General features: G+C 55.6%; 7 protein-coding genes across 7 annotated transcripts; 4 read left to right on the top strand and 3 right to left on the bottom strand.

Moving 5' to 3' along the window:
- Window positions 1-613: 613 nt before the first annotated feature.
- On the top strand, window positions 614-3,564 carry EsH8_VII_000223 (WD40-repeat-containing domain protein; the record flags this gene model as incomplete). The annotated part of the gene is made up of 3 exons (XM_083270356.1): window positions 614-2,350; window positions 2,408-3,005; window positions 3,065-3,564. 3 exons carry the CDS (start codon window positions 614-616, stop codon window positions 3,562-3,564), a joined length of 2,835 nt encoding a protein of 944 aa, XP_083127913.1.
- Window positions 3,565-3,934: 370 nt separating this feature from the next.
- Window positions 3,935-5,182, bottom strand: EsH8_VII_000222 (NADPH:quinone oxidoreductase family protein; the record flags this gene model as incomplete). The annotated part of the gene is made up of 4 exons (XM_083270355.1): window positions 3,935-4,165; window positions 4,273-4,929; window positions 4,988-5,095; window positions 5,150-5,182. 4 exons carry the CDS (start codon window positions 5,180-5,182, stop codon window positions 3,935-3,937), a joined length of 1,029 nt encoding a protein of 342 aa, XP_083127912.1.
- Window positions 5,183-6,043: 861 nt separating this feature from the next.
- EsH8_VII_000221 (Spt5 C-terminal nonapeptide repeat binding Spt4-domain-containing protein) lies at window positions 6,044-9,396 on the top strand (the record flags this gene model as incomplete). Its single annotated transcript, XM_083270354.1, has 3 exons — window positions 6,044-6,334; window positions 6,467-8,702; window positions 8,762-9,396. 3 exons carry the CDS (start codon window positions 6,044-6,046, stop codon window positions 9,394-9,396), a joined length of 3,162 nt encoding a protein of 1,053 aa, XP_083127911.1.
- A 513-nt stretch (window positions 9,397-9,909) lies between these two features.
- On the bottom strand, window positions 9,910-11,825 carry EsH8_VII_000220 (nucleobase cation symporter-1 family protein; the record flags this gene model as incomplete). Its single annotated transcript, XM_083270353.1, has 4 exons — window positions 9,910-10,298; window positions 10,383-11,137; window positions 11,213-11,658; window positions 11,724-11,825. The coding sequence occupies 4 exons, from the start codon at window positions 11,823-11,825 to the stop codon at window positions 9,910-9,912; spliced, it is 1,692 nt and encodes a 563-aa protein (XP_083127910.1).
- Window positions 11,826-12,811: 986 nt separating this feature from the next.
- Window positions 12,812-14,106, bottom strand: EsH8_VII_000219 (transaldolase family protein; the record flags this gene model as incomplete). The annotated part of the gene is made up of 5 exons (XM_083270352.1): window positions 12,812-13,214; window positions 13,279-13,510; window positions 13,576-13,684; window positions 13,748-13,941; window positions 14,028-14,106. 5 exons carry the CDS (start codon window positions 14,104-14,106, stop codon window positions 12,812-12,814), a joined length of 1,017 nt encoding a protein of 338 aa, XP_083127909.1.
- Window positions 14,107-16,232: 2,126 nt separating this feature from the next.
- On the top strand, window positions 16,233-22,079 carry EsH8_VII_000218 (uncharacterized protein; the record flags this gene model as incomplete). The annotated part of the gene is made up of 4 exons (XM_083270351.1): window positions 16,233-16,704; window positions 16,755-18,587; window positions 18,644-21,234; window positions 21,312-22,079. The coding sequence occupies 4 exons, from the start codon at window positions 16,233-16,235 to the stop codon at window positions 22,077-22,079; spliced, it is 5,664 nt and encodes a 1,887-aa protein (XP_083127908.1).
- Window positions 22,080-23,191: 1,112 nt separating this feature from the next.
- EsH8_VII_000217 (Oxidoreductase, molybdopterin-binding domain-containing protein) lies at window positions 23,192-25,108 on the top strand (the record flags this gene model as incomplete). Its single annotated transcript, XM_083270350.1, has 1 exon — window positions 23,192-25,108. One exon carries the CDS (start codon window positions 23,192-23,194, stop codon window positions 25,106-25,108), a length of 1,917 nt encoding a protein of 638 aa, XP_083127907.1.
- Window positions 25,109-25,327: the final 219 nt, after the last annotated feature.

Here is a 25,327-nt window from a genome sequence, read left to right as displayed (position 1 = left end):
TCTTGTCGTGTTGTTGCTGGATTTTGCTGGTGCGATTCTTTGCGCGGCATCCCGTACGATTTGCAACAACGACCATCCATCCCTCTCCATGTCCCTCATCCCCGTCCGCGTCCGCGTCCCCGTTCATGCCACGCCCACATGCCCGCGCCCATGTCCTCGCCGTCCCCCAGGTCCTAGTCCCCTTCTACTCGGTTGCTCGTTTATTAGTCAGAGAGATGGAGAGAGAGAGAGAGAGTGATACCGTAGAGTGATTTTTCTCAGTCGTGACGACGACAAGACAGGAAGAGCCAACCACCCCACGATCCTCTTCACCCCGTTCTCGTTGGACTTCGGATACCGTTGCGCCTGGATCTGCCAACTGGGCTGTGGAGGACGCTGTCTGCCCACTCATCCCGTCGGTACCGGTCCTTCGAGTTCCGCGGAATCCATCATTCTTCATCCTCGTCCTCGTACTCGCCCGTGTCCAGTCTCTTCATGTCTCGTACTTTGGCGTTGACAACATAGCCGTCGCCCTTTCACCTCGCCCGTCTGTCACTACCCATATTGCCTACCATCCTTTTTCTTTCTTTCTTCCGACTGGTCCTCCCCCCCGCGCGGCGTAGACAGGGCAACGATGCATTTTCTGGGCCATCGCCGTTCAGCGTCGCAGCAAAGTGTCGGCCAGGAACAGCCACAGCCACAGTCACAGCAACAGCAACAGCAACAATGGCGGCCGCATCACCAGCACCGGCTAAGCGCGTCTTCGGCTCTCTACCAGGCGGCACAGGCCTTGGGCTCCTTTGGGGCCCCTGCCACCGCTGCCGTCACTGCTGCCACTGTCAATGCCAGTGCTAATGCTAATGCTAATGCCACCGGCAACAGCAACAGCAACAGCGACAGCAACGGCAGCAGCAACGCTACCGCCGCCGCCGCCGCCGCCGCTCCAGCCACCAACTCCCGCCCACCGCTGCCCAATCCGGCGTCTTCCTCGTCGGCCGTGTCATCCCACTCGCAGTACTCGCAGTACTCGCACCACCAGGACGAGCAGCAGAATCAGCGCCAGTCCGGGTACTTTCACGAGCACCAACACGGCCACCACGACCTCCAGCTGCCCAACCCCAATCAACCTCGTCACTCCAGACTTTCTTCTTCTTCTCCAACCTCGACTCTTCAATTTGCCCCAGGAGCCGCAACCGCGACTGGGTCATCTGTGCCCAAGGAACCCCCCGTCGCCAACTTCCACTGGGACGACGATTACTACAACAGCGACGACAGGGCCGCCACGACCGACTCCGCTTCCGCCCGCTCCCTCCAGCCTCATTCCCATTCCCATTCCCAGTCCCAATCTCATTCCCATTCTCACTCCCACTCCCACTCGTACTCCCACTCGTACTCCAACCCTCGCTCCCACTCCCGCTCCCAGTCGCACTCGCAGCAGCGTGCCTCCATCCCCGCCGCACTGCTTTCGGTCCATGGCCAGCAGCTGCACCAAGAAACGACATACCTGCCCGCCCACTCCACTGCGATTGAGACATCAGGGCCGCCGGGCCTTCCCCCCTCCGTCCCCTCGTTCCCCTCGTCCCCTTCCCCGGCCGCTGCCATGAACCAGCAACAACAACAACATCAGCAGCAACAGCAGCAACAGCAGCCGTCGCAATTCCCTGCCGGGACCCCGCGACGCACCGGCACCTATAGCTCCCAACACGACGAATTGCACATGCCCGCTGGCATGATTCAGCACGGCCAGCTGTCACCCCGCGAGTATTCGTCCTCTTCAGCCGCCCCCGCCGCTCCCCATATCAAGCTGGACCAGGCATCGCCGAACGCCCCTCAGTTCCAGAGCAACTCGTCGGTGCCCAACGTTCTGCAACCTGGCGGAGCCGGTCGTCCACCTGCCATCACCGCAAACACCGCGCCGAATCTGTCCGCCATGCAGCCCCAGCAGTCGCAAGATTACCAGTCGTCTTCGAAGCCCCCCAGCTTGAGCTTGTCCCACAGCTACTCCCGCTCCTCCCCAGCTGCCGGGTACGAGGGCGCCTCGACCTTTGCGCCGTACACCCCCACCACCCCCAGCGGATCAGGATCCCAGTTCATATCCCCGCCAGACCAGAAGTACAATGCCCCCGGCTCGCAGCGAAACATCTCCAACACCCCCTTGGGCCTGGCCGATATCCGGCCTCGCGCCGACTCGAGCATGTCCGATGGCGTGCCCGGCAGCGCCGCCTACGAGCTTGCCAATGCTCAGCCTGGCACCAGCAACTACCTCGCTCCTTGGGCTCTCTATGCCTTTGACTGGTGCAAGTGGCCTCCTCAGGGAAATGGGGCTGGAAAGCTCGCTGTTGGAAGCTACCTAGAGGACGGACACAACTATGTATGAACCCAATGCTGCCCTGTAGCCGCTGGATCGCACTAACACCTCTGGTCCCAGATTCAAATCCTCGATACCCAAATGGTGCCGACACCCAACGATGTCTACCAGCCGGGAACCCCCAAGTTCAACCTCGAGTTTTCCAAAGTCGCCGAAGCCACACACTCTTATCCCGTGACGCGCCTGCTCTGGGAGCCGCCTTCTTCGCAGAAGCAATCAACTGACCTTCTTGCGACATCCGGCGACCACCTTCGCCTGTGGTCGCTCCCCTCCGAGAACCCTGTCTCACAGAACAATACCATTACTCGACAAGGCAGGGACCCTGGCATTACGAAATTGACGCCCCTCGCGCTGCTTTCCAACTCCAAGACCCCCGATCACACAGCACCGCTTACCTCGCTGGACTGGAATACGGTTTCTCCGAGCTTGATAATCACGTCCAGCATCGACACCACCTGCACGATCTGGGATATCCCCTCATTGACGGCCAAGACTCAACTGATTGCCCACGACAAGGAGGTCTACGATGTGCGGTTCTGCGCCAACAGTGTCGACGTCTTCGTGAGCTGCGGACAAGACGGCAGTGTTCGTATGTTCGACTTGCGAAGCCTTGAGCACAGCACAATCATTTACGAGCCTACCGGCAAGGATGATCGCGGTATGTCCTGCCAAAAGCCTCCCTCGGGCGTTCTTTGTGTGACTAACTTGAGATGATAGACGCCAACGGTGGACGAATCAGTCCCACGCTCGCGCAACAAACCATGTCCAACCCTCCGCCCTTGTTGAGACTAGCAACCTCACCTCACGATACCCATTTGCTGGCTACCTTTGCGCAAGACTCCAACGTCATCCGTATCCTTGACGTGAGGCACCCGGGACAGGCCCTTCTGGAACTCCGCGGCCACGGAGGCTCCCTCAACTCTATCGAGTGGTCACCGACGAGACGAGGTGTCCTGGCCTCTGGAGCCGACGATTGCCAAGTCCTGCTTTGGGACGTTTACAACAACAACCACGCGCTCAGCGGCGCTCCTTCTGCCAACGGTGCCGGTCAGCCAGACAACACACGAAGCCCGTATGCCAGCTGGCAGTGCGACTACGAGGTTGGAAACCTTGCGTGGGTGCCGCACCTGTCCAACAACGATCAAGGAGAGTGGCTGGGAGTGAGCGCTGGCAGAGGCCTCTGGGGCGTCAAGACATGTGGACGGACTGGCGTCTGAAGGGAGTGAGACGACGAGCGGCAGTGACCTGACCGTCTTGCTACCCTGTTCATAGATCTGGCTGGTCACTTGTGGTATATGCATCGCGAAGCCTGGCGTTTAAGGATGGGCTCTTGAGCCGATTGTGGGGGAGTATTGTCCGTGGATCAAGCTTTGTAGGAATCCCTTGGAATAGTTGAGGCAGGGTTTTTCCTGCTTGTCAAGGTTCAATATGGCTCCCCGGTTGGTGGTCAGGAACAAAATTATGGGATGGTGGATGGCCATATACCGGCGGGTACAGTAGGAAGGAGAGTCACGAAATATTGCAATCATCGCGCGGTGTTCGTTCCGCACCAATAATGGCTATCTTGGACACGGAGATGTCATCATATTAGAGCCTCGCCCGAGACTTGTCGGCTGCACCGCCGTCCAGGGTGATGACTGCTTTGCCCCAGATCTTCCGGTTTGTCATGTGTTTGAGCGCTCGGGGAACCTGTTCGAGTCCACTGTAATCAGATCCGTACACGACAGGCCGCACCTTGTTGTTTTCTATCAAGTGGTTCAAACCATCCCAGATAATCTTCTCCTCTTCGGGATGCTGCCGCAAGCTTTCACCATAGCGCTGCAAGCCTGAATTAGCCACAGAAATAGGGAGTTGCAAATAAGATAGAAATAAAACAGAAATAAAAAGGTATCATGATTCAGGGGTCTCGCGAGGCAAAAACTCACATAGCCGATTAGAGATGCTTGTTTGAGGAGAACCCGGTTCATGGCTATACGCTCCATGCCGTCTTGTATACCGGCGAATCCTACAATAAGGATTTTAGCCCGGCGAGCGATGCACTTCAAACTGCGGTCGACCAGACCGACGGTGTCGAAAACGACGTCGGCCCCTTTGCCGTCGGTCAAGGCCAAGACGCGTTCCCACCACGCCGACTCTTCGGCGTAGTTTATGCAGACCTGTGCTCCAAAGCTCGTGGCCACGGCACACTTCTCAGGGGAGCCCGCTGTTCCGATGACCCGGCATCCCAAGGCCGCGGCAACCTGGACAGCCATGATACCGAGTCCGCCGGCGGCAGCATGCACGAGGATAGTCTGGCCAGCCTTTATTCCAGCTTGGAGCACCAGTGCTGCATAGGAGACGGGTAACGTAGCGGCTATGCCGGCGGCTTCGGCAAACGTCCACCCTGCCGGGATGCGGTGTAGAGGCATCGATGCGGGGAGTGATAACACCTCGCTGTACGAGCCCGTGTGACCCCCAAAAACTCTGTCTCCAGGACGGAATACCGAGCCTGGAGGCGCAGAGACGACGACCCCCGAGAACTCGAGGCCTAGAACAAAAGGCGGCCGCACCAGAGAGCGGTTGTTCTGGTGTTTCCCCTTAGCCTGGAAGCATCGTCAGCAGTCTGATCTAACAGAGCGCTTTGTGTGTGGCCTTGCGGACATAGAGAGTATCCACGAAGTTCACCCCTGCGGCTTTTACTTGGATGAGATATTGGTCTGGCTTAGGAAGGGGTCGCTCGATCTCCGAGACCTTGATCTCGTCAAAGTCCTGACGTCACTGAGATGAGTACAAGCTGCGAGTTTGTGTGAACCAGGAACTGACTGAGACAAATTTATCTATCACAATAGCCTTCATCTTCTGTCCGGGTGGCTTAGCTGAGTCTGCGAAGCTCAGAAACCGAAAGACTCTTTGGGGAAGGCCGGAAACCAAGCAGGGCGTTCAGAGGTTGTTGCAGAGTTGAGGAGGTTCATCACGGCTATTTCAGGTGGTTTGTAGACAAGCTTCAACGAAGCGCTTTATGGTACTGCATATGGGACATGCCGAGGCATTGCCGGCTTGACCGCCTAAACATAGTTCGGCCGATGAGGTTACTCTATAAAACAGAATAAAAACAGAGAGGGGCATCTGATAAACTGACAAAAGTTACCTCTGCTTCTTGAGGTGCCATGTCATGCCTGGTGCAGTTATCCATTGTTCCAGCTGCTTACTAGGTAGGTATGTCAGTGGTCACTGGGGATTTATTTCTCGACTCCACTGTAATTATGGGCAAGTGTCTCCAGTGGTGCATTCCCCCAGTGTCGTGCAGTGCACTAATACTGGCCTCCCCTGGTACCCAGTCAGGTAGTTTGGTGTACTAATTATGTCCTGCTCAATCGATGATCTGCCTCAGGCGTCAGCTTGCTGACACGCTAGTCCTGATTCGGACGAGACATCTTTCGCGTGAACCTTGCCTTAGCCCGTCCTGAGCTTTCTATTCTCCGTTGCCTCTACTTCGTCCTTCACTCTTCAACCCGGCGGCCAAAAGTCCTGAGGTTCCCTCCGCCTTCCTCCTTCTACATATTTAATCCAAGCCCAGCCCAGGTAGAGCTGACTGGGAATTTCTCTCGTCTCCTTCCCGTTCCACCCCTCTGGCGGATTCAACTTGAGCGAAACCTCGCCTCGACCTTGGCCAAAGCCAGCAGCCGATACCCTGACCCCAAACCCATTGTCTCGAAAATGGCTTCCAGCGACAACAATCGGTATGACGACTCGGAGGAGGAGGAGGATTTCAACCCGGCCCCAGCCGACCTGTCCGATGATGAAGGCGACCATGACACAAGCAACAAGCACGCACGGGACAGCAGCCCCGTTGCCGCAGACGACGACGACGATGCTCCCGCGCCTTCCAAATCTCGACTAGCCGACGACGATGAGGACGAAGATCAAGACGACGAAGAGGTTGCTCAGCACGACGAAGACGAAGACGAGGATGACGAGGATGACGAGGACGAGGACGATGTACAACAGGTAAGCCTCCCTGCCTGCGCCGCGCACCTCCACACACCTCGGGGCTGCTCCAGGCACCTGTCTGCATTGGCACATCAATCTACCATCATGACCCTACCAATGGGAGACCGTTATTGACTTTTAAATTACCAGGGTCATCGACGCAAGCGCAGAAAGGACCGTCGCGCTGCCTTCTTCGATATCGAGGCCGAAGTCGACGACGAAGAAGATGGCGAGGATGAGGAGAAGGATGGTGAGGAAATAGAGGACTTCATCGACAACGCCCATCCCGATGACATCGCCGAAAGCGGAGGTCTCGATGATGACAGGAGACACCGAGAATTGGACCGTCGGCGCGAGATGGAGTCGAGCATGGATGCTGAAAAGCAGGCCGAGATTCTTCGACAGCGTTACGGCAATCGCCGCCCGAACAAGGGTTTTGGAGACTCGGCCGTTGTGCCAAAACGTCTGCTTATGCCTAGCGTCGATGACCCGACCATCTGGGCCGTAAGATGTAAGGAAGGCAAGGAGCGAGAGGTTGTCTTCTCCGTCATGAAGCGCATCGAGGAGAGAATGGGTACCAAGGACGAGCTGGCCATCATCTCGGCCTTTGAACGCGGTGGCCCGACTTCCGTCATGAAGGGTTATATCTACGTCGAAGCCAACCGCTCCACCGACATTATGGTCGCCCTCGATGGCATGTTCAACGTCTATCCCCGATCCAAGATGATCCTGGTCGACATCAAAGACATGCCCGACTTGCTTCGCGTCACCAAGACCCCAACCCTGGAGCCTGGAGCCTGGGTGCGGTTGCGCAAGCCCGCCAAGCACGCCGGCGACCTAGCGCAGGTTATTGACGTTACCGAGAACGGTCTCGAGGCCAGAGTTCGATTCATTCCCCGTCTCGACTATGGAATGAGGGATGAGGCGCTTACCTCTGCGCTCACTTCTGACGGCAAGCGCAAGCGCCCCGTTGGTATGGCTGGTCCGCGCCCGCCCCAGCGTCTGTTCAACGAGACAGAAGCCCGAAAGCGACACCCAAGGCACATTCAAGGTAACCCGACCACCAAGATTTGGAACTACATGGGTGACGACTTCGAGAACGGCTTCCAAGTTAAGGACATCAAGATACAGCAGCTGGTGGTCACGGACGTCAACCCAACCCTGGAGGAAGTTACCAGATTCGCTTCTGGCGCCGAGGACGGCACGGAGAACCTCGACCTCAAGGCCCTCGCCTCCAGCCTCAAGGACAGCAACATCAATGTTACATACCTGCCCGGCGATATCATTGAAGTCTACGAGGGCGAGCAGAAGGGCGTGGTTGGAAAGGCCACCAACGTGCAGGGAGACATTGTCACCATGCAAGTCACAGAGGGAGTTCTCGCCGGCCAAGTCATCGAGGTTCCCATCAAGGGTTTGAGAAAGCGGTTTAGAGTCGGAGACCATGTCAAGGTCACCAGCGGCAGCCGATTCCGTGATGAGGTCGGTATGGTGGTCAAGATCTCGGAAGACCGGGTCACCTTCTTGACCGACCAGACCAACACCGAAGTCACCGTCTTCAGCAAAGATTTGCGCGAGGCGAGCGACATTGGCGGGCAGGGATCACTGGGTCAGTTTGAGCTCTTTGATCTGGTCCAGCTGGATCCAACCACTGTCGGCTGCATCGTTAAGGTTGATCGCGAGTCGGTGGTTGTTCTTGATCAGAATGGAGACACTCGGCAGGTCATGCCTTCGCAAATCGCCAACAAACTCCCCAGGAGAAAGATTGCGGTGGCTGCCGACAGGAACGGCTCCGAAATCAGACTCGACGATGTCGTCCGGGAGTATGGTGGCCAGCAGCGCCAGGGCAAGATTATCCACGTCCACCGCGCTTATGTCTTCTTGCACAACAACGACAGCAACGAGAATGCCGGCGTCTTCGTCACCAAGGCTGGCAATGTCAACACCATTGCCGCCAAGGGTGGACGTGTGCTCTCTGCAGGTCCCAACTTGGACCAAATGAACCCTGCTATGAAACGCAACCCCAATGGCTCGGAGAGCAAGATGGCGCCGCCCAAGAGTTTTGGAGGTCGTGACCGTGCGATCGACAAGACTGTCATCATCAGAAAGGGTGGTTACAAGGGTCTTCTGGGCATCGTTAAAGACGCCACAGACACCCACGCCCGAGTCGAACTGCACACCAAGAGTAAGACGATTACGGTGCCCAAAGATCATCTCAGCTTCAAAGACAAGGTTACTGGCGCCAAGATTGAGATTAATGGTCGGGGCCCACGACCGAACAACGGTGGCGCTCCAGGAGGTGGACGTGGTGGCCATGGCGACTACCAGGGAGGCAGGACACCAGTTGCCTCCGGCGGCTCGGAAAGAACGCCCGCTTGGGGTTCAAGAAGTAAGCAATCCATTCCCCTGATACGAGTATGTGTTTGAGTAGATGCTAACCCGGAGAAGCTCCTGCGGCTGCTAGTGGCCGTACCCCGGCTTGGAAGTCGAGTGGGCCGGACTATTCCGGGTCGCGTACACCGGCCTGGGCTGACGGCTCTCGAACTGCCTATGGCGATGGCAATCGCACCGCATACGGCGGAGGATCGAGGACCCCGGCTTGGCAATCGGGCGCAAAGACACCCGCACACGATGCTTTTGGCCTGGGGTCCAAGACACCGGCATACGGAGGAGGAGATGCTTGGGGTTCCGGCTCCAAGACTCCTGCGTATGGAGGCTCCGCGCCTACTCCTGGAGCCAGCGGCGGTGATTCATGGGGATACACACCCGGCCAGTCCGGCTACGATGCGCCAACGCCAGGTGGTGCCCTGCTAGGAGCGCCGACACCAGGTGCTCTCAACGCCCCCACACCCGGTGCCTACTCTGCACCTACGCCGGCAGCTGCAAATGCCCCGACCCCTGGTGGTGGATGGCAAGGCGGCTGGGGAGCCGACTCGGCCCCAACTCCGGCCGCCGGTGCCCCGACTCCTGCAGCCAGCGGCTTCGCCTCCTCGTCTGCTTACTACGGCGCTCCTACCCCTGCCGCATATGGCGCACCTGAGACACCGGCTGCAAGTGGACCCAGGTACACTGATGATGACTAGACGCGTGACAAAAAGAAAAAGTAAGAAAAAAAACGCGTAGGGGCGGGATGGCCGGTCCTTCGTAGTTGGCTCGGGATTGCATTTGGCGAAGGGAGATGAGCAAGGTTGTATATTACCCGGCGTTCATGTAGAAAAGGGTGACGCGCAAGAAGCTATGCGCAATTTCTAAAGAATCAAATCATTCGTCCCTGGACTGATGGCTCAATGCTATTATGTGAAGAATCACTTCCATCCAACCCATTCATATCTTGCCCTCCCCCATCGCCAACAAGAAGCGAAACAATTCGCTACATGGAATAAGGCCGTCTTGACGCGCAATCATGCAGGTTTCATCATACTCTGGTGAGTTCCTGCTCCTTTGTCTGGTTCTTTTGGAGGTCATGTTAGGAGTCGGGCTGCCCAGTCACAAACGGTATTGGAATTCTTATATTTCTTTGAGCTTGAGAGACTGAGCTTCTCATCCCTGTTAATGCGTACACAACCAGCCGGACTTCATTCATAGCATGATTGACGTCACAGAACCTTGGAATCGGGAGTGTGATGTCCATCCTCAGCTGCCGCTTGCACCTTTTCGGGTACCTTGGGGTTTTCAATATCGCTGCCGTGGGCGGTCCCCTCAATGTCCACTCCCTCCCTAGCCCAGATCGTCTGCTCAACCAGCGTCTCCTTTGCAGGCACAAGCCAGCTCAGGGAAGTGTACAGAAAGATCGACACGGCGAACCCAAAGAGCCAGTCAAAGCTGTACAGGTGCTGCGCGCCCTCGGAAATCTTGACGGCAGGGTAGCCGCTGATTGCCAGGGCCATGCCGGGGAGCGAGGGCGCCACCGGCACGATAAAGGCAACCAAGGCTCGCCAGTTGCAGCCTCCCTGGTACCTGTAGCGGCCGTGAGGGTCGTACAGACCTGATCGCCCGGGGGGGGCAACTTGTCAGCACACCTGCGCTTCAAAACGGAGGGCGTTGCGGGGAGTGAACTGGCAGCACTTACCAGGCAGGTCATATCGCTGCTTCTTGACGAGCCAGAAATCCGACGCCATGATGCCGCTGATGGGGGCGAGGAACACGGCGTACGCGCCCATGAAGTTGAGGAACGTCTGCGCGGAGGCGAGGATCTTCCACGGCACGAGGACCCAGCCTCCGATCAGCGCGGCCAGGAGGGATCCGCGTTTGATGTTGATGAAGCGCGGGAACATGATGGTCAGGTCGTTGGCGGCGCTGATGGAGTTCGCCGTCACGTTGGTGCCCACCGTCGCGATGAACCAAGACAGAGCCGCGAAGAAGGCGGCGCACCGGCCGCCAGAGCCATTCTCGAGCCACAGGCTGACGATGTCGAGGGGGTTCCAGAGGTACTCTCCCACAAAAACCTTTGTCGCCGACGTCGTAATAATGCCGAAAGTCCCGCACAACGTGAACACCAGCGGCACGAAGGGGAGCTGGACGAGCTGGCCGTTGGGGCTCTTGGAATAGCGAAGGAAGTCGGGGATGTTGACTCCCATGGTTGCCCATTGCCCAGTGACACTAGACATGCAGCTGAGCCAGAGCCAAGCATGCTGTGCCGTCCCGGCAGGGACCTCGGGCTGCAACTTGAAGATGTCTCCGCCCCCACCGGCCTTTTTGACTGCCCAACCCATGGTGCCGAGAACGACGGCGGGAGTAGCAATCAGCTTCACGTAGAACAGAGGCCGGAGCTTGGTAGGGTGAATCAGCAACAGGGGTAGCTGGAGAACCCAGAAGAGGAAGAACCTATGCAGCAGTGGTGAGTGGCAGGTTATGAAAGAGACCGGAACGCAGCGTTGTCTCCAGCCGGGTTAAACTTACGAGCACATCCCCATGGTTGTAATGCCGGCCGACTCTGGCAAGGTATTGGGGATCCGGCCGTACGAAGGGGCCCACGAGCTCAGCATGATGGTGATGCAGTATGCGCCGTTCGCGCACTGGACGCCCAGCCAGAACATGGCAAGGATGGCTCGGCTAACAATGGCAAAGTAACGGAAGTAGAAGCCAAAGCTGCCCGCCGCAATGACGGAGAAGGGGACGTGGAGTCGCGACCCGATGGCGCCGTTGAGAACCATGGCCACGGCGATACAAGTCGTCCCCACCACCATGATCGGGATAGCATCACGCCAAGAGAGGCCGACGCTTAGAATTGAACCGGCTGTCTGCAATGTTGAGAGGTTCATCAAGTCGCTGCTCCAGTACGCGAGAATGGTCCAGATGCTCCATGTTTGCTGCTCCACGGGGACGGGGTCCATGTCTGAGTTTGTCTGCCCAGATGGTTAGCCCCAGGCGTCTCTTCTTTTCCCATCGCAACTAGAGCCGCTCGTCTTACCCAGACTCCATCCGGGGCGATGGCGCTGGGATGCTTGGGAAGCTCCCACGCCTTCGCCGAAGTACACCGCCGCCTGGCGGCTTCCTTGCTGTAGCCCTTCATCGTCAGTATCGGAGCAGACGTCGTTGTCCTCCTATTTTAAAAAGGCTGCTGGTGAGCCTTGAAAGGTACGTGTCGTGGGCAAAGCCAGCTCGTCCAAATTATTATGCCGGCGACCCTACTGGAAACACTTGCGGAGTGCCACATTTTGAGGTGAGACATGTCAGCCTCTATGTAGTCCGCAACCAGTCAGCTCGGTACAATGTAACACATCAAGCCAGCGATCGCATCCCCCGGACGGACCTACCTATGCGGGATTGGCTCCGGCCAGGTCCGCGGCATGCAGGCTGCGAGATGGTCATATAATCGACAGCTGTCCGTTCGGCCGTGGCAGTTCGACTATCTCCAACCCCGACATTTGGGGGCAGGCGTGTAAAGATAGCACGGCTGGGCAATGGCAGACGCCGATAACAGAACCATGGTTATCAGTGTATCTGTCGAGAGGCAGGGGGGCTGACGCACCAGAGTGGGCGATGCATGGCCAATTGCAGCCAACCGCCTTATCAAGTGCTGCTGCTTGTCTTCTTCCACAGGTGCGAGGGGGGCGGTCGAGGGGTCTAGACTGTGGCGCGTTTGTTAGACCGACGATACTCTGTGTTCCGTGTGGTGTTCCTCAAGATGTGGCTTACAGCATTTATCGGATTACTCCGGATGACAGGCCAGCCACATGCCCAAATCTCATCAGCCTGCCTATTTTCTAGCTCAAGTATTATTACTATAATAGGCATGAGGTCACACGTATGTGGCCTTGCGACTCGCTGTCTATTAGGAAACAGTTATTATCGCAAAATGTTCTGGGTGCTGAGGACTAGACATGTTTGATTCAAGGTCACCGTCGCAGAAGACGACAATGCTACCTAAACCCAGTAAGAACATCTGTGGGCTTCTGAATTGCCCATACCCTAAAGGCACATGTGCTCTTTGAAACTTGGTGTTCATTCAGTCCGTAGAAAGGCTGACAGACCTGCAGAGCTCGTCCCAGTGCCCGTTCACAAGAAGCCACTAGCGAGCTTCTCGAGGGCGTCCTGCATGTCCGAGAAGATGTTGATGGCCTGGATGAGCTTCTCCTCGTACTTGCCGTTTCCGCTACGAGTGAAGGCAATACGCCACTCACTCTCGTCCTTCAAAGCCTCCTGAATGTCTTTGGTCCAACGCTCATCTGGGCCGGCAGCGAAATACCCACCGACCTTTTCCGTCCAGGTAGATGCCGACTCTGCAGCGAGGCCCCGGAGAAGGGGCGGCGACACGGTGACGTGCTGGATCCCGGCCAGCTGCATCACCTCGGCCACGGATGTCAGGCTGGCCGCCAGCACCTGTGTTTTGGCCTTCGTCTCGATGTAGTACGACTGAGCCTGCCTGCAGAAGTCAAAGGCCTTGTTCTCGTCCACATAGCTGGAGTTCGCGCATAAGTCAGCCTCATCTTGGCCCATATTGTGGGCCGGACACCAGGACTTACCCAGGGACAAAGTGAACCTTGAGCTCGTTCACATACGGGGCGATGTAGGTGCATCTAGCGTCGGCAGCCAGGGCGGCTTGTTCCATGCAGAACATGGTGGTTGCCAGCGTGGCGATGCCCTTCTCCTCGAGAATCCTGCAGGCGGCGATGCCCTCCCAGGTGGAAGGGATTTTGATGCACACGCGCTTGATATCAAAACCGGGGTCGAGCTTCTTGAATATTTCGACGATTCCTAAACAGAAGGATGACGCTGTAAGTGATGTCCGTGGCCGGTGCACTCAAGGTACTGCAACCTACTCTCAGCATTTCGGACAGTCTTTTCGACCGAGTAAGACCACTTGGTGTTGGTCTGGATGTGAAAGTAGCCGGTGAGATATGGCTTAAATTGCAGAGACAACCTGACCATCTAGGGGCGTGTCAGCATAGTTCCAAAAACAACGACAATATCAGGCCTGGTGTTCTATAATACCATGATCTCGACGGCGAGGAGGATGGGGTCCAGGTCTGGCCATGCTGCGCGCGCCCAACCTTGGGCATCCTTCAATGCATCTCGGATTAGATGCTCATGGTACAGCTTGCCGTCAGGTGCGACTTTGGTGAGCTCATTGAATGCAATGGCCTGGTTGGAAGTATGGTCCACAAAGGGACCCAACTCTTTGGCAACTGAGGCAATGTCAATACCGTGCCAATACTGGATGTGATGGATTCTGGCAATGGAAAAAGAAGGACGGGACGGGACGGGCGAGTACCTTCAACGTCGAGAGTGTCACAGTCAACTTGGCTCATGGATCTCAAGGTGTTCAGCAATGAGTCGGCTTGTGAAGACATGATGGGCAAAGCTGGGGTGGGCTCAAGAAACAACGACTCGTAATGGAGGAAGGGCGGCTTCACTCAAGTAGATCAATTCGAACCAGTAAAAGAGCACGCTTGGTTACAGGATAGCCCAAGTTCGGGTTTGGAGAAATAAAAGTTGGACAAGTAGGGACGGAATTGCAGGTATAATAGAGAAAGGGCGAGGACTTATTGTGTCAAGATATTCCTTTACCGGCCCCAGCTACGGATAATAACAGCCACGGGTAATAACAACAACGGTGTGAGTCGTATGGTGGCCAGAACATTTGACTAGGAGGACCGTCTGTTGGCTAAGCCAGGACCCCGCACTTTGCTCTAATTTTCTCGGACACGAATGTTAAGCTGTACAGACCTTCAAACCCAAACACGGCCAATCAGCCATGTATATGGGAACAGAAATGGCTGCGAGGGACGCCGGTTTAGGAGTCCACTCAAGCATGCGCCTCGCCTGGGATGGGAAACGTAAGCGCAGAATCACCTGTGACCTTCAGAAACTTCTCCGGTTCCAGAGCGAGCCAGGCCAACCACAGCATGGCTTACAGCTGTTAATGCTGTGGACGAACGACAAGTGGACTGAGCTTGTGGCCGAGGGGAAACGTGGGGTCCCCATAAGGTTCCGCTCCGCTTCTCGTCATCCGACCTCGCCCACGGTGAACTGATGCGTGTTGCATGGGTTGCGGAGCCTCTCTCAACCCGTCGTCGCCATGCTTGATTTTCAACCTTTCCCCTCCCCGAACAGCAAGGTACCAAGCAAGAGTCAATCTTTTACTAACTCCCAACGGTAATTGTTTTCAGTGATCAACTAATTGTTAAGCAAATGCAATTCTACATAGAGAAAATGGGTTGGTATTAATGCTTCAGCAGGGGCTTGGTAATCGGATCGGAGTTAAATTAGCGTAGCTAGGCCACAGAGCTGAATCTAGCCGTGGCTCTCAGTCTGTTGGGGTTGGGATTAGAGACCGGAGCTTGTGCTACCTCTCTTTCTTATTCTCCCAGCGTAAGGTAGTATGGATGCTTTAGGAAAGGGGAAGCGCAATGTGCGAAACAGCTTTCACACCCTGACAACTCACTGTGGCTCGGTGTGGCCTCAGCTCTCGCCCACTCGCGTTGGTAGGCTTCATCCCACCTCGCCAAAGGTCAGCCAAGGTGAGGATCTTTGGAGACAGAAGGCTTCACGTCCGTCGTTTCTCCCTTCAAACCCTCCTCGGTTACATAATGGGCCCTTTGTGTTTTTCATTCGTTCCTTTTTGAAGGTACGCAACCTGGAACCTTGATGTTTTGGCCAATCTTAGAACCCTTTGTTCAACCTCTCTAGGTCCAGGATCCGGACTGCACAGCCGTTGTCAGCCAAGATAGCTGAATGTTCGATTCACTAACGCTGCTTGTTTGCTATTAAATTGAAAATAATGTCTCCCATCCTGAAAGGTTCCATTTGATTGCAAATCGATGCTTGGCTGCAGGCAGCCATGTGCGGCGGCGTTGTCAACGACCCTGAGCCCAAACTCAAGGTCGCAGGCATTCCTTATTTACAACAGGCGAATATGTTCCTCAGAGAAAACCGTGATTTTATTCCATTACTTTATTAATTGTCACCGACACCCTTCACCATATCATCTAGGTTCATAACAGGTAAGGCGATCATGTGTGGCGTACCCGGTAGGCAGCATGGACAAATGAAAAACCCATCCCATGTTCTTAACAATCGGCGGCCAGTTACCCACCCTTTCGTGTCCCAACTCTCAAACAGTCGCGAAGCTGGTGGAATATCCTCTCTCTTTCTCCCTTGGAAGTGGCCATGTATGTGGCACATAAACAATGGAAACATTGACGTGGAATGTCAAAGAAGCAGCATTCTATGACCATGTCGAAAGACTCAAAACGTCCGCAAAAGGGATCAACCATCCCTCAGTTGGTACCTGAAAAGCTGAGTTAGCTTCTTTGTTATTTATTCATTGATATTAGAGCTTAGAACACACCTTCTGGTCAGGTTTTGTCGCCACGATACACGTCTTTTCGCAGTCTCTCCTTTCTTCTACATTTCCCTAACCAACATCCAACTGGGCTACAGAAAGCTTTGCCATTGTGTCTCTTTCTAAACAGCCATGACAGAACCGGTAAAGAGGGCACTCAAGCCCCAGGAAAGATACAATCCTCTCATAAAGCCAACCGACAATGACTGGATTGCCGCCCATGAGCAGTTCAAGGACTTGCTTGACCAGCCTACTATTCGTATCCAACAAATCTTGGACGAGCACTTCACGCCACATGAGCGCAAGCTATTTATGCCCGCCACGGAGCCTCGTAGCCTGAGAGATTGCCAAGAAGATAATACCAGGAGATACCGGGCCTTGATCGCCGGTAGATTCAAAACCAGCCGCCCCTCGTTGGCGACTAAGTTTACCTTGCTCTACTTTGGCCTGCCCGTTGAACCTATCATGTCTCAACTAATCGAACACGCCAAGCCAGACTTCGACGTTGATGATTGGGATGAACTCTACGATGTCGAAGTCCGCCCGCCGTTGCACTTCCTCACAGCTCATGACAAGAGGAACTACGGACACGATCATATGAGAGGTCAGAGGTCGGCACTGGCGTGTCCAACAGGCTGCTAACACTCTGTGCAGGAAGGGAATCTCAGTTTAGCACCATTCCCGTTCCAGCATCTCAAATGCCAGAAACTACCGCTACTCACGGCTTGAGCCTTCGAGGAGGAGGTTTGGAGGACGATGCAGATATGCCAGACATAGGAAGCCAGACGGAAACTCGAGCACCCGGTGGCAACAGTCGTTTCCCGACTGCAGTTTCTGAAGATGTCGAGGACGATTTCTCTGAAGATGAGGTCGAGAGCGGCAGAGTTACTCTTACTGGGCTGGGAACCTCGGCCACACCGACCCAGCCCTCTGGATTTTCTGCTGGCGGCCCAGCAGTCGATCTGGGGCGTTTTTTTGCGAACGAAAAAAATACTTACTCGAGACCCGTTTCATACGGAGCGCAGAGCGGGTTTCCATTCACCGCTCAAACGCTTGGGAACACCGAGAATCGTGCCAAAAGAAACGTAAGAATCGACGAACAGCCGACTGAACCTTCGAAGAAGAACGATTGGATACCTCTCTTCGGCTACCAAGGTCAAATAATGTTCAAGCCCGATGATCTATCCACATTTCAGGCGGCCGCCAGAAAGCTTCTGTCTCTCCGAAGACGCGAACAATGCGACCTCGTCCTCGTCGAATTTGATCGGAGCTCCAAGAGGGTTACGCATAGCCTCACAACCACCATTCCTCTTAACCCATCTGATGATATGGCCAAATACATTAGACGGAAAGTAAGCTCTGTTAAGGACCTTGCTTGGTTCTTATATCGCTCGGGAGAGGCAGTGCCTACTACATGGGAGCCCCGAGAGACCGACTTCTCAACCACGCTGGTGAAGTTAATTCATACCAACAGCGAGGGCCATGACGACACTGCTTATCTCAGACTGCCGCCTCGAGAGGTCTTTTTCAAAGAGTCGACCGCAGGGTATGAATCGCTACCGCCAAAACCTTGGGGTGCCAATCAGTACATGCCTTTTTTGACTACAGCCCAAGAAGTCTTGGTCGGAAAACCAGATGGGCCCGGGACAAGCCACTGCGATCTTGTCATCTCCAGCGAAATCAAAGAAGCAGAGAGGTTTTCAACCCGCTGGTATGGTGGACTTGAGATAGACCGTCAACTCTGGAACACGATGCATCCCATTCTTAGCAAGGGCAAGCCCTTCAAGGTTGAAGCATACCCTTTTGCTGACCACTCTGTCGTCTTTTATCTTCCCGGGAGCTTCAATACCTCCACCACATTGCAAAGCCGAGAATGCCATCGCCGAAATGGGTCTTCGGACCCATATCCCGATGCACTGCAGAAAGTCAAGGAACTGACGGGGAGTGCGAATATCCCCATGAACCCCTCGGCATACCGCATCTGGCGCGGAACGGACTTCTTCGACCCATTGATCAAGTACCCTGTCGGTGATCGCCAGCCTGTCCGATGGAACCATCTGGATCCTGGGACTCAGAGTCAAGATCAAGAGGCGCTTTCCAAGTTCATCATTGACGCTGTTGACAATTCTGCTGAGCCGTGTCGGTTCTTCGTCATTCAGCCTCTCGAGGGACATGAGCCTAGCACGATTGAAACGCAGGATGGACGTAATGGGAAAGAGGAGTTCAAGGTGGACTCACACACCATTAACGCTCTCAAGTCCAAAGTCCGCAAGTTGTACGAAGGAGACCCTAAGGTTCAGTATAATCCCGAAAGGGACGCCATACTTATAGAGAACATGTTCCCTAGCAACATATTTCGGGTCTGGAACGAGACACAATTTGTCTTGCGACCAGATGCCTCCGATTCCGACTTGGTTATGGTCCGACGCCTTCTCATCACCCCAAGAATGAAGGTCACTGTCTTGAAGGGTGACGAGTCCGACTTTGGTAGGAAAATCTCTCGTCTAAACTCGGCGAATTTGTGGCTAACCAGACCGATTTAGTCAAGAAGCTTGACCGAAGGTCTCCATGGGGGCCACGCTATGGCAAAGTGACACCCTTTCGTCCAGATTTGTCCCTGCCTACTGTCGGCCTACCCGTCGAGACTTCCCCCAGTGTCCCCCAACAGCCAGAAGGCATGCGAGCCACCCAGAAGAAGCCTCAAAAACAGCCGCGAGAGGTGAGCTGGTCGAAGCAGCCGAGTGTTTTCGACAAAGGAATTTACGACCCATCCATCCCAATCAACGCGCCTCCTGTTGAGCAAGTCATGCGGACCGGGGGAGGCCGAGTGCCCATGGTAACCAAGAACGTGCTCACGGCGACAGAACAGCGTCAGCTCCAGAATGACCTCTGGACGATCCGTGGAATGGTGCTCGACCGACTGTCCCAGTGTCCTTACAAGAAGTGCAATTTCACATATCGTGTGGACGAAGACGATAAGCTACTTGAACATTTGCAAGAAACTCACGTCGGGCAGAAATGCCCGTGGTGTGACACCCAGCTTTTCCAACACTGGTCAAGCAAACAAAAGGAAGAGCACTACAAGACCAAACATGCAGATCAACTGCAGAAGATACTGGAGGTACCCGGAAAGCATGCCACCGTTGCAAATTCTCGGGCAACACGAATGCCTGTTCCTGGGGCCCCACGCAAAGTGTTTACTCAGTTGGAAGCTGAATCATCAACAGCACCGCTGTCGATATTCAGGATCATGGGACGGGACAGGCCTCCAGTTGGGCCTTTGCCACGGCCAGCCCCGCCTGCTAAGGCCAACACCAAGGAGGTCGATTACCGGTTCTGCGATCGCTGTGGCCGTGATCACCAGGCTCTCGACAGCCAGGCCGAGCGCGAACACCACGACCGTTTGTGCGTGCCCCTTGCCGAAGGGGCTGGAAGATCTACGTTCTGTGAGACGTGTGGAGACCGCGTCTGGGCTACTGAGCAAGACGTGAGGGAGCTTGCTCCATTTGATGACTTCCCACACAGATGCCGAGGCACATCTCATTTAAAGAAACCGCATTGCAGCAAGTGCGGCCTCTCTCTCAGAAGCCTCACGGACGAGGCCATCGACAATCACCGATCTCACTGCAGCGGCTACGGGGGCAACTTGGGATGCTTCTGCCCGTACTGCCGGCAAAGCTTCGTTGTGAATGGGACCCAGGTGCCCATCGAGAATATCAAGAAGCATGTTGCCGAGTGCCCTGACGCACAGCCTCCGAACATCACACCTTACGATATTTATCCGGAATTTTACTGGAAGGACGTAGATGTTCCAGTTGACCCTCTTTATCTCGGACAGGAGAAGACAACAGCCCTCATGAGAAGACAGAGGCGCCCTGTCGGACCTAGTCGCTACCTAAGCCATCCATTGCTATGGCATGACAAGCCAGGCCCAACTCCTGTGCAGGATCCTCCTTCTGAATGTACCATTCCGGGTTGTCGCGAGCCCCTTTTCGGTCTGACGCCATCCGAAGTCTTGGCACACTTTGAGAAGAAGCACAGCGGAAACCCGCAAAAACGATGCCCGCTCTGTCATCTATCCTTTCAAAGACCCAAGGATGAGCGCGAAACCGACCCTGAGCTTGAAGAATGGGAAGACAGAAAGGACCAGGTCTCCCACATGGAATGCCACGTCTACCAGCTTTGGGACATTCTGGCCGAAAAGGGACCCCCTCCGCCACTTGTAAACCGAGAGCCTTTCTACCCAGGCCACAGGCTTTGGGACCCGGAGAACGAGAGCGCACTGGATAGACGTGATAAGCGATGCCCACACTTTGACAAGTGCGGAGCCATGGTGGGCTTCATGAGCCAGCGGCAGTGGAACCATCACATGGAGACGGCTCACGGCGCCGAATCCTTTGAAGCTCGGCCGCGAATCGACAAGGGCGCCGAAATGATGGCTACTGTTGAGGCTAGGAAGCGACAGAGAATACTTGAGGGAAAGCAGCCTATTGCTGGCCGAGGGGCGAACTCCAATACCGGAGAGGCGGAACGGGGTGCAACAGCCGCCACGACACATCATCCCGCGGCAACTGGTCCTGCGAACGATGTTCGTCCTGAGGGTTCCCATGTTAGAGATGGTCTGCCTGGGGTCAGTCTTGCCGAGCACCCTCGTATTGAGCGTGTTCGCCATGAAGACGCTCGTCCGGAGCAGACTTGCTCCCAAATATCTCGCCCCAATCCCAAGCCTGGCCGAGATGCGCGTCCGGGGGGTTCTCGTCAAGAACAGAGTGTGCCCGAAGCAGAACCCAGAGGCATTGCTAGAAGCAATGTTGAGCCACAGCGTGTCCGAACAGAGTTTTCTCGACCGCGCACGCCTCCCGAAATACCCGGCGACAGCACGAGGCAAGGCCGTGGTCCAAACCGACAGCCAAGGAAAGAAACTGGCAAAAGTGGCAAAATGCCGTCAGGAAAAAAGCAATCTTCGAGCAAAGCGTCATCTTCAAGCAAGAAGGAAAAAAGAAAATCTGATGAGATCCCCAGAGAGGGTTTTGTTCCGGATAATGAGATGTACTGCTCGCGATGCTTCCGCAAGGCCCCCAAGAAAGGAGGAAATATGCCCAACGGCGTCCCCAACAGACAGCAGCAGGTCGATGTAAGTAAAACCATAACCATCTATCGCCATCGCTATTGTGATCGTTCATGAGGCTAACCAGCACTCTCACCCCACAGGCTCACTCGGACCTAACGCGCAGCTGTCGAATCCCAGCAGCAGAGGGCAATGTCGAGTTCGCCGACGGAAAGGCTCTTTTACCGAGCAGAGTTGGATGGATTCGGAGGGGCAACTTCAAGTTTACTGACCTTAAGAAGGCATTTATTGCGGAGAACCCTGGGCTTGAGAAAACGATGTGTCCAACGGATGGCCACCCAACGCGCAATAATCACACATGGAAGCACGACCCGAATAACGACGCCAACAGTGATAATTGGGGGCTGCCGTTCCAATCCGGAAAAGGCAAGAACGATGAGACAAGTAGCGAGGACGAGGATGATAATGCCGAGGAAGACGAAGACGAAGACGAAGACGAGGATGAAGATGAAGATGAAGATGAAGAAATGGAGAAGGAAAGGGACGAGGGTGACGACGACGACAATGATGATGACGGGGACAAGGGTAAGGATGGGAATGGAGGGAATGACAACGCTCCCAGAAGGAAACGCAAGTCGTACCGGGGCCCAGGGCAGCCTCACGATCCAACCTACCATGATAACGGAGAGGAGGATGATCTGAGCCAGGCCGACCCAAACGAGCTGGTGCCCGAGAGTGAGGATGAGGAAAGCAACAATAACGGGCCTGCTGGTGGGAAACGCAAGCGTGATGCTGCAGAGTCATCGGGACAGTCGAGCAAGGGACACAAGACTCAAGAGAGAGAGCGGAAGAAGGCCAAAGTGAGCGGAGGTAGTCAGGAGCAAGAGGAAGACGAGGAGGCGGATGAATAGACGGCTGGAACATGGGCCAACGGACTGATCAATTAGAGATTAATGCCTGCCAGATATTTAGTTTCTGAAAGGGACAGCATGAGGAAGCTGAGCGTTGCTGTGTAGTTGGGATGGTCCGTAAGAGTTATGGGTATGGACGATACACACTGCAAAATCCGGACCCTCTTTTTGAAGCAAACCGGCGGTTATTGAACTCTCCAAATGGTCACTAGCGATGCTTATATCATGTAGTCAGTCACGTTACTGCGTGGATACTTGGTGGACACCTGGCCAGTCTGACCCGGCCGTTGGAGGTTCCAGACCCATCATACGAGGGGAGAGGCCTGGCCAGGTGTTCGCCGAAGACCCGAAGCCAACCATCCCAATGCAACGATAGGTTTGATTAGAGTTGCGGGGAGTGTTGGTTTGCAGTTAGTAGCAAATAAGGGCGAAGCACAATCGGCCGTGGTCTGCAGGGCGTCGGCGACTGACAGGGCCCGGGATGAGTCTCGAGTCGCGTCGGCTTCGGGCTGCGACGGTTTTCGGGGTCCACGTGGGCGGTTTCGCGGCTTTCATCGGTCTCCTCGGCCGTGTATTGTTGCAGGACACGTCGTGTGATGACACACCAAAGGCCGTAGGTTTCGAGTTCATTGTCGGCAGTGCTTCTAAATATGTAGTCATTGGACTTTAGAGCTCGGACATAAGGTGAGAAGGGCGGCCAAGTACGATTGCCCTGGAAGATTTGTGTCAAGCAGTACATTACCTAGTAGTATGGGAGATCCCCTCCCATCGCCTCACACACACTCACCTCACCATCTTTGAGGAAAGGACGGGCCCACACCGAGCACGGCCCCCGGCCCCCGGCCGAACTGTACGGTACGTACCTTCCCAGCTTACCGAACAACCCTGCACAAATCATGCTACTTTTATCCACACATGTTTATGCAAGCCACCTGACTTATGAACAGCCCCTCCCCACCCTCAGACTTTTCCCTCCTCAAAAACGCAATCACGCCATCGCCCTTGTCAGTCACATCACGTCCAAGCTCCACACCCAGAGCCGCGCCTTTGACTCCCTCACCCCCTAAACGAAGCCCATCGCGACCAGTCCAGCCATTCACCAGCGAATCCTCATGATGCAAGCGCCTCGGCGTCTATTTGCCGAGCTTTTACAGCTCTCGACCCGGCGGCCCGTCCCTCCTCGTCCTCGCTCTCATCTACACGCCCCTGCTGGTGCTCCTGGTGCTCCTCCTCACCTAGGATGTCGCCTTTTGCACGCCTCCGCCTGCTCGAGACACCCCCAACCGACACCCGCGTCCTCCTCGACACGCTTGGCCGGTGGCCGTGAGAGCCAGACACACCACCAGCACCAAAGTACCCATCGAGAGAAGGGAGCCCCACGACGCAAGGGCCCGGCTACCGTCCGCACTCTGCTCGCTAGCGGCGGGATCCTCTCCCTCTTCGTCGGCCTCTCGGAGCCCTTCCACGTCCCCAATCAAGAAGACGTAGACGCTTCCGGCCCGGCACCTTCCACCGACGACCGCGACCCGACCCTCCCCCGGTTCAGGCTCGCCGAGGTCCGAAAGCACAATGCCAAGTCCGACAGCCCGTGGGTTACACAAGGCGACAAGGTCTACGACATTACGGATTGGGTTGGTGCTCACCCCGGAGGTGATGTCATTCTCCGTGCCGCTGGAGGCAGCATCGACCCATACTGGGATATCTTCACCATACACAAGTCGCCCCACGTCAAAGAGATCCTGAGCCAGTACCTGATTGGCTTGATCGACTCGGATGATCTGGTCGACGGCGAGCCCGCTGCTCAGCAGATAGAAGACCCCTTCAAGCATGACCCCAACCGTGACCCGAGACTCATCACCCTCACTCCCAAGCCTCGCAATGCGGAAACCCCACTGGAAGGCCTGGCAGACAGCTACCTCACTCCCAATGAGCTCTTCTACGTGCGTAACCACATGTGGGTTCCCCAGGTTGACGACACCTCGGACTACACTCTCAAGATCGAGCTCCTAGACGGCACCATCAAGGAATACACGCTCGATGACTTGAAAACAAAGTTCAAGCCCACAACCATCGTGGCAGTTCTGCAATGCTCTGGCAACCGCCGAAGTGACATGACGCGCAATGCACGGAAGACAAACGGTCTCCAGTGGAACGTGGGCGCCATCTCCTGCGCCGAGTGGCAGGGCGTCAAACTCTCCGATGTCCTCGCCGATGCCGGTCTTCCTGTTATGGAGGCCATGACTGGGGACACGGAGGCCAAGCATGTTCAGTTCTCGGCCCTCGAGGCCTACGGCGCATCCATCCCCATAGAGTCTGCTTTGGACCCGCGGGGCGACGTTCTCCTTGCCTACTCGATGAACGGCAAACCGTTGCCGCGGGACCACGGTTTCCCGCTCCGTGCCCTTGTGCCCGGTCATGTGGCCGCTCGGTCTGTCAAATGGTTGAGTCAGATTACCATCTCGGACGAGGAAAGCCACAGTCAATGGCAGCGCAAGGACTACAAGTGCTTCGGGCCCAACGAGACAACCCCCGATTGGGACCGCGCGGCGCCAATTCAAGAGATGCCCATCACAAGTGCCATCACAACCGTCAGATTGGGCGAGTGGACAAACACTGCCAAGGACTCGGCGACGGACGAGAAAAGCAGCAGTGGCCGCGAGGCGGCTCTTATGGGATACGCCTACTCTGGCGGCGGTCGTAGAATTGTACGTGTAGATGTGAGCGTCGACAACGGCAAGACATGGGACCAGGCCGAAATCCTTGAGGAGCCTGGAGCACCACCGAAAGCCGGCCACAAGTCCTGGGCCTGGAAGCGCTGGAGATACGAAGGTGTCGTGCCGCTCGGCGAGCCAGGTGAAGGGGGCAAGAAGTGCTCCACCTTGCTGGTGAAAGCAACGGACGAGGCATACAACTCGCAGCCTGAGAGCTACGCGGCTATTTACAACCAGCGAGGCAACCTGGCCAACGCCTGGCATCGCCTGCAGATCTGCTCCGACTGTGCCAACCAGGCCAAGGTGGCTGCCAAGTGAGCTGACGGCACGAAATGAAGAGCGAGAACGAGAAGATGCGGAATGAAGGAGAACACCAGAGAGTGGTTGGCTGTTTTCGTGCGTGTTTGTTTGAAAGTAGCAGAGGCGTATTTGGGAGTTGTTGAGCGAAGCCGTGTTGTTGATTGCTGTATTTTCTTCTTCTTATTTTACCTGATCCCCATGGCCACGGCCGGGCATCTCATTATGAACCTTGAGCAC

The sequence above is a fragment of the Colletotrichum jinshuiense genome, chromosome 7 (genome assembly GCF_051148585.1).
Source record: "Colletotrichum jinshuiense chromosome 7, complete sequence".
NCBI classification, from domain to species: domain Eukaryota; kingdom Fungi; phylum Ascomycota; class Sordariomycetes; order Glomerellales; family Glomerellaceae; genus Colletotrichum; species Colletotrichum jinshuiense.
Note: the sequence above shows the minus strand (reverse complement) of the source record. Positions and strands in the feature narration are given on the sequence as shown.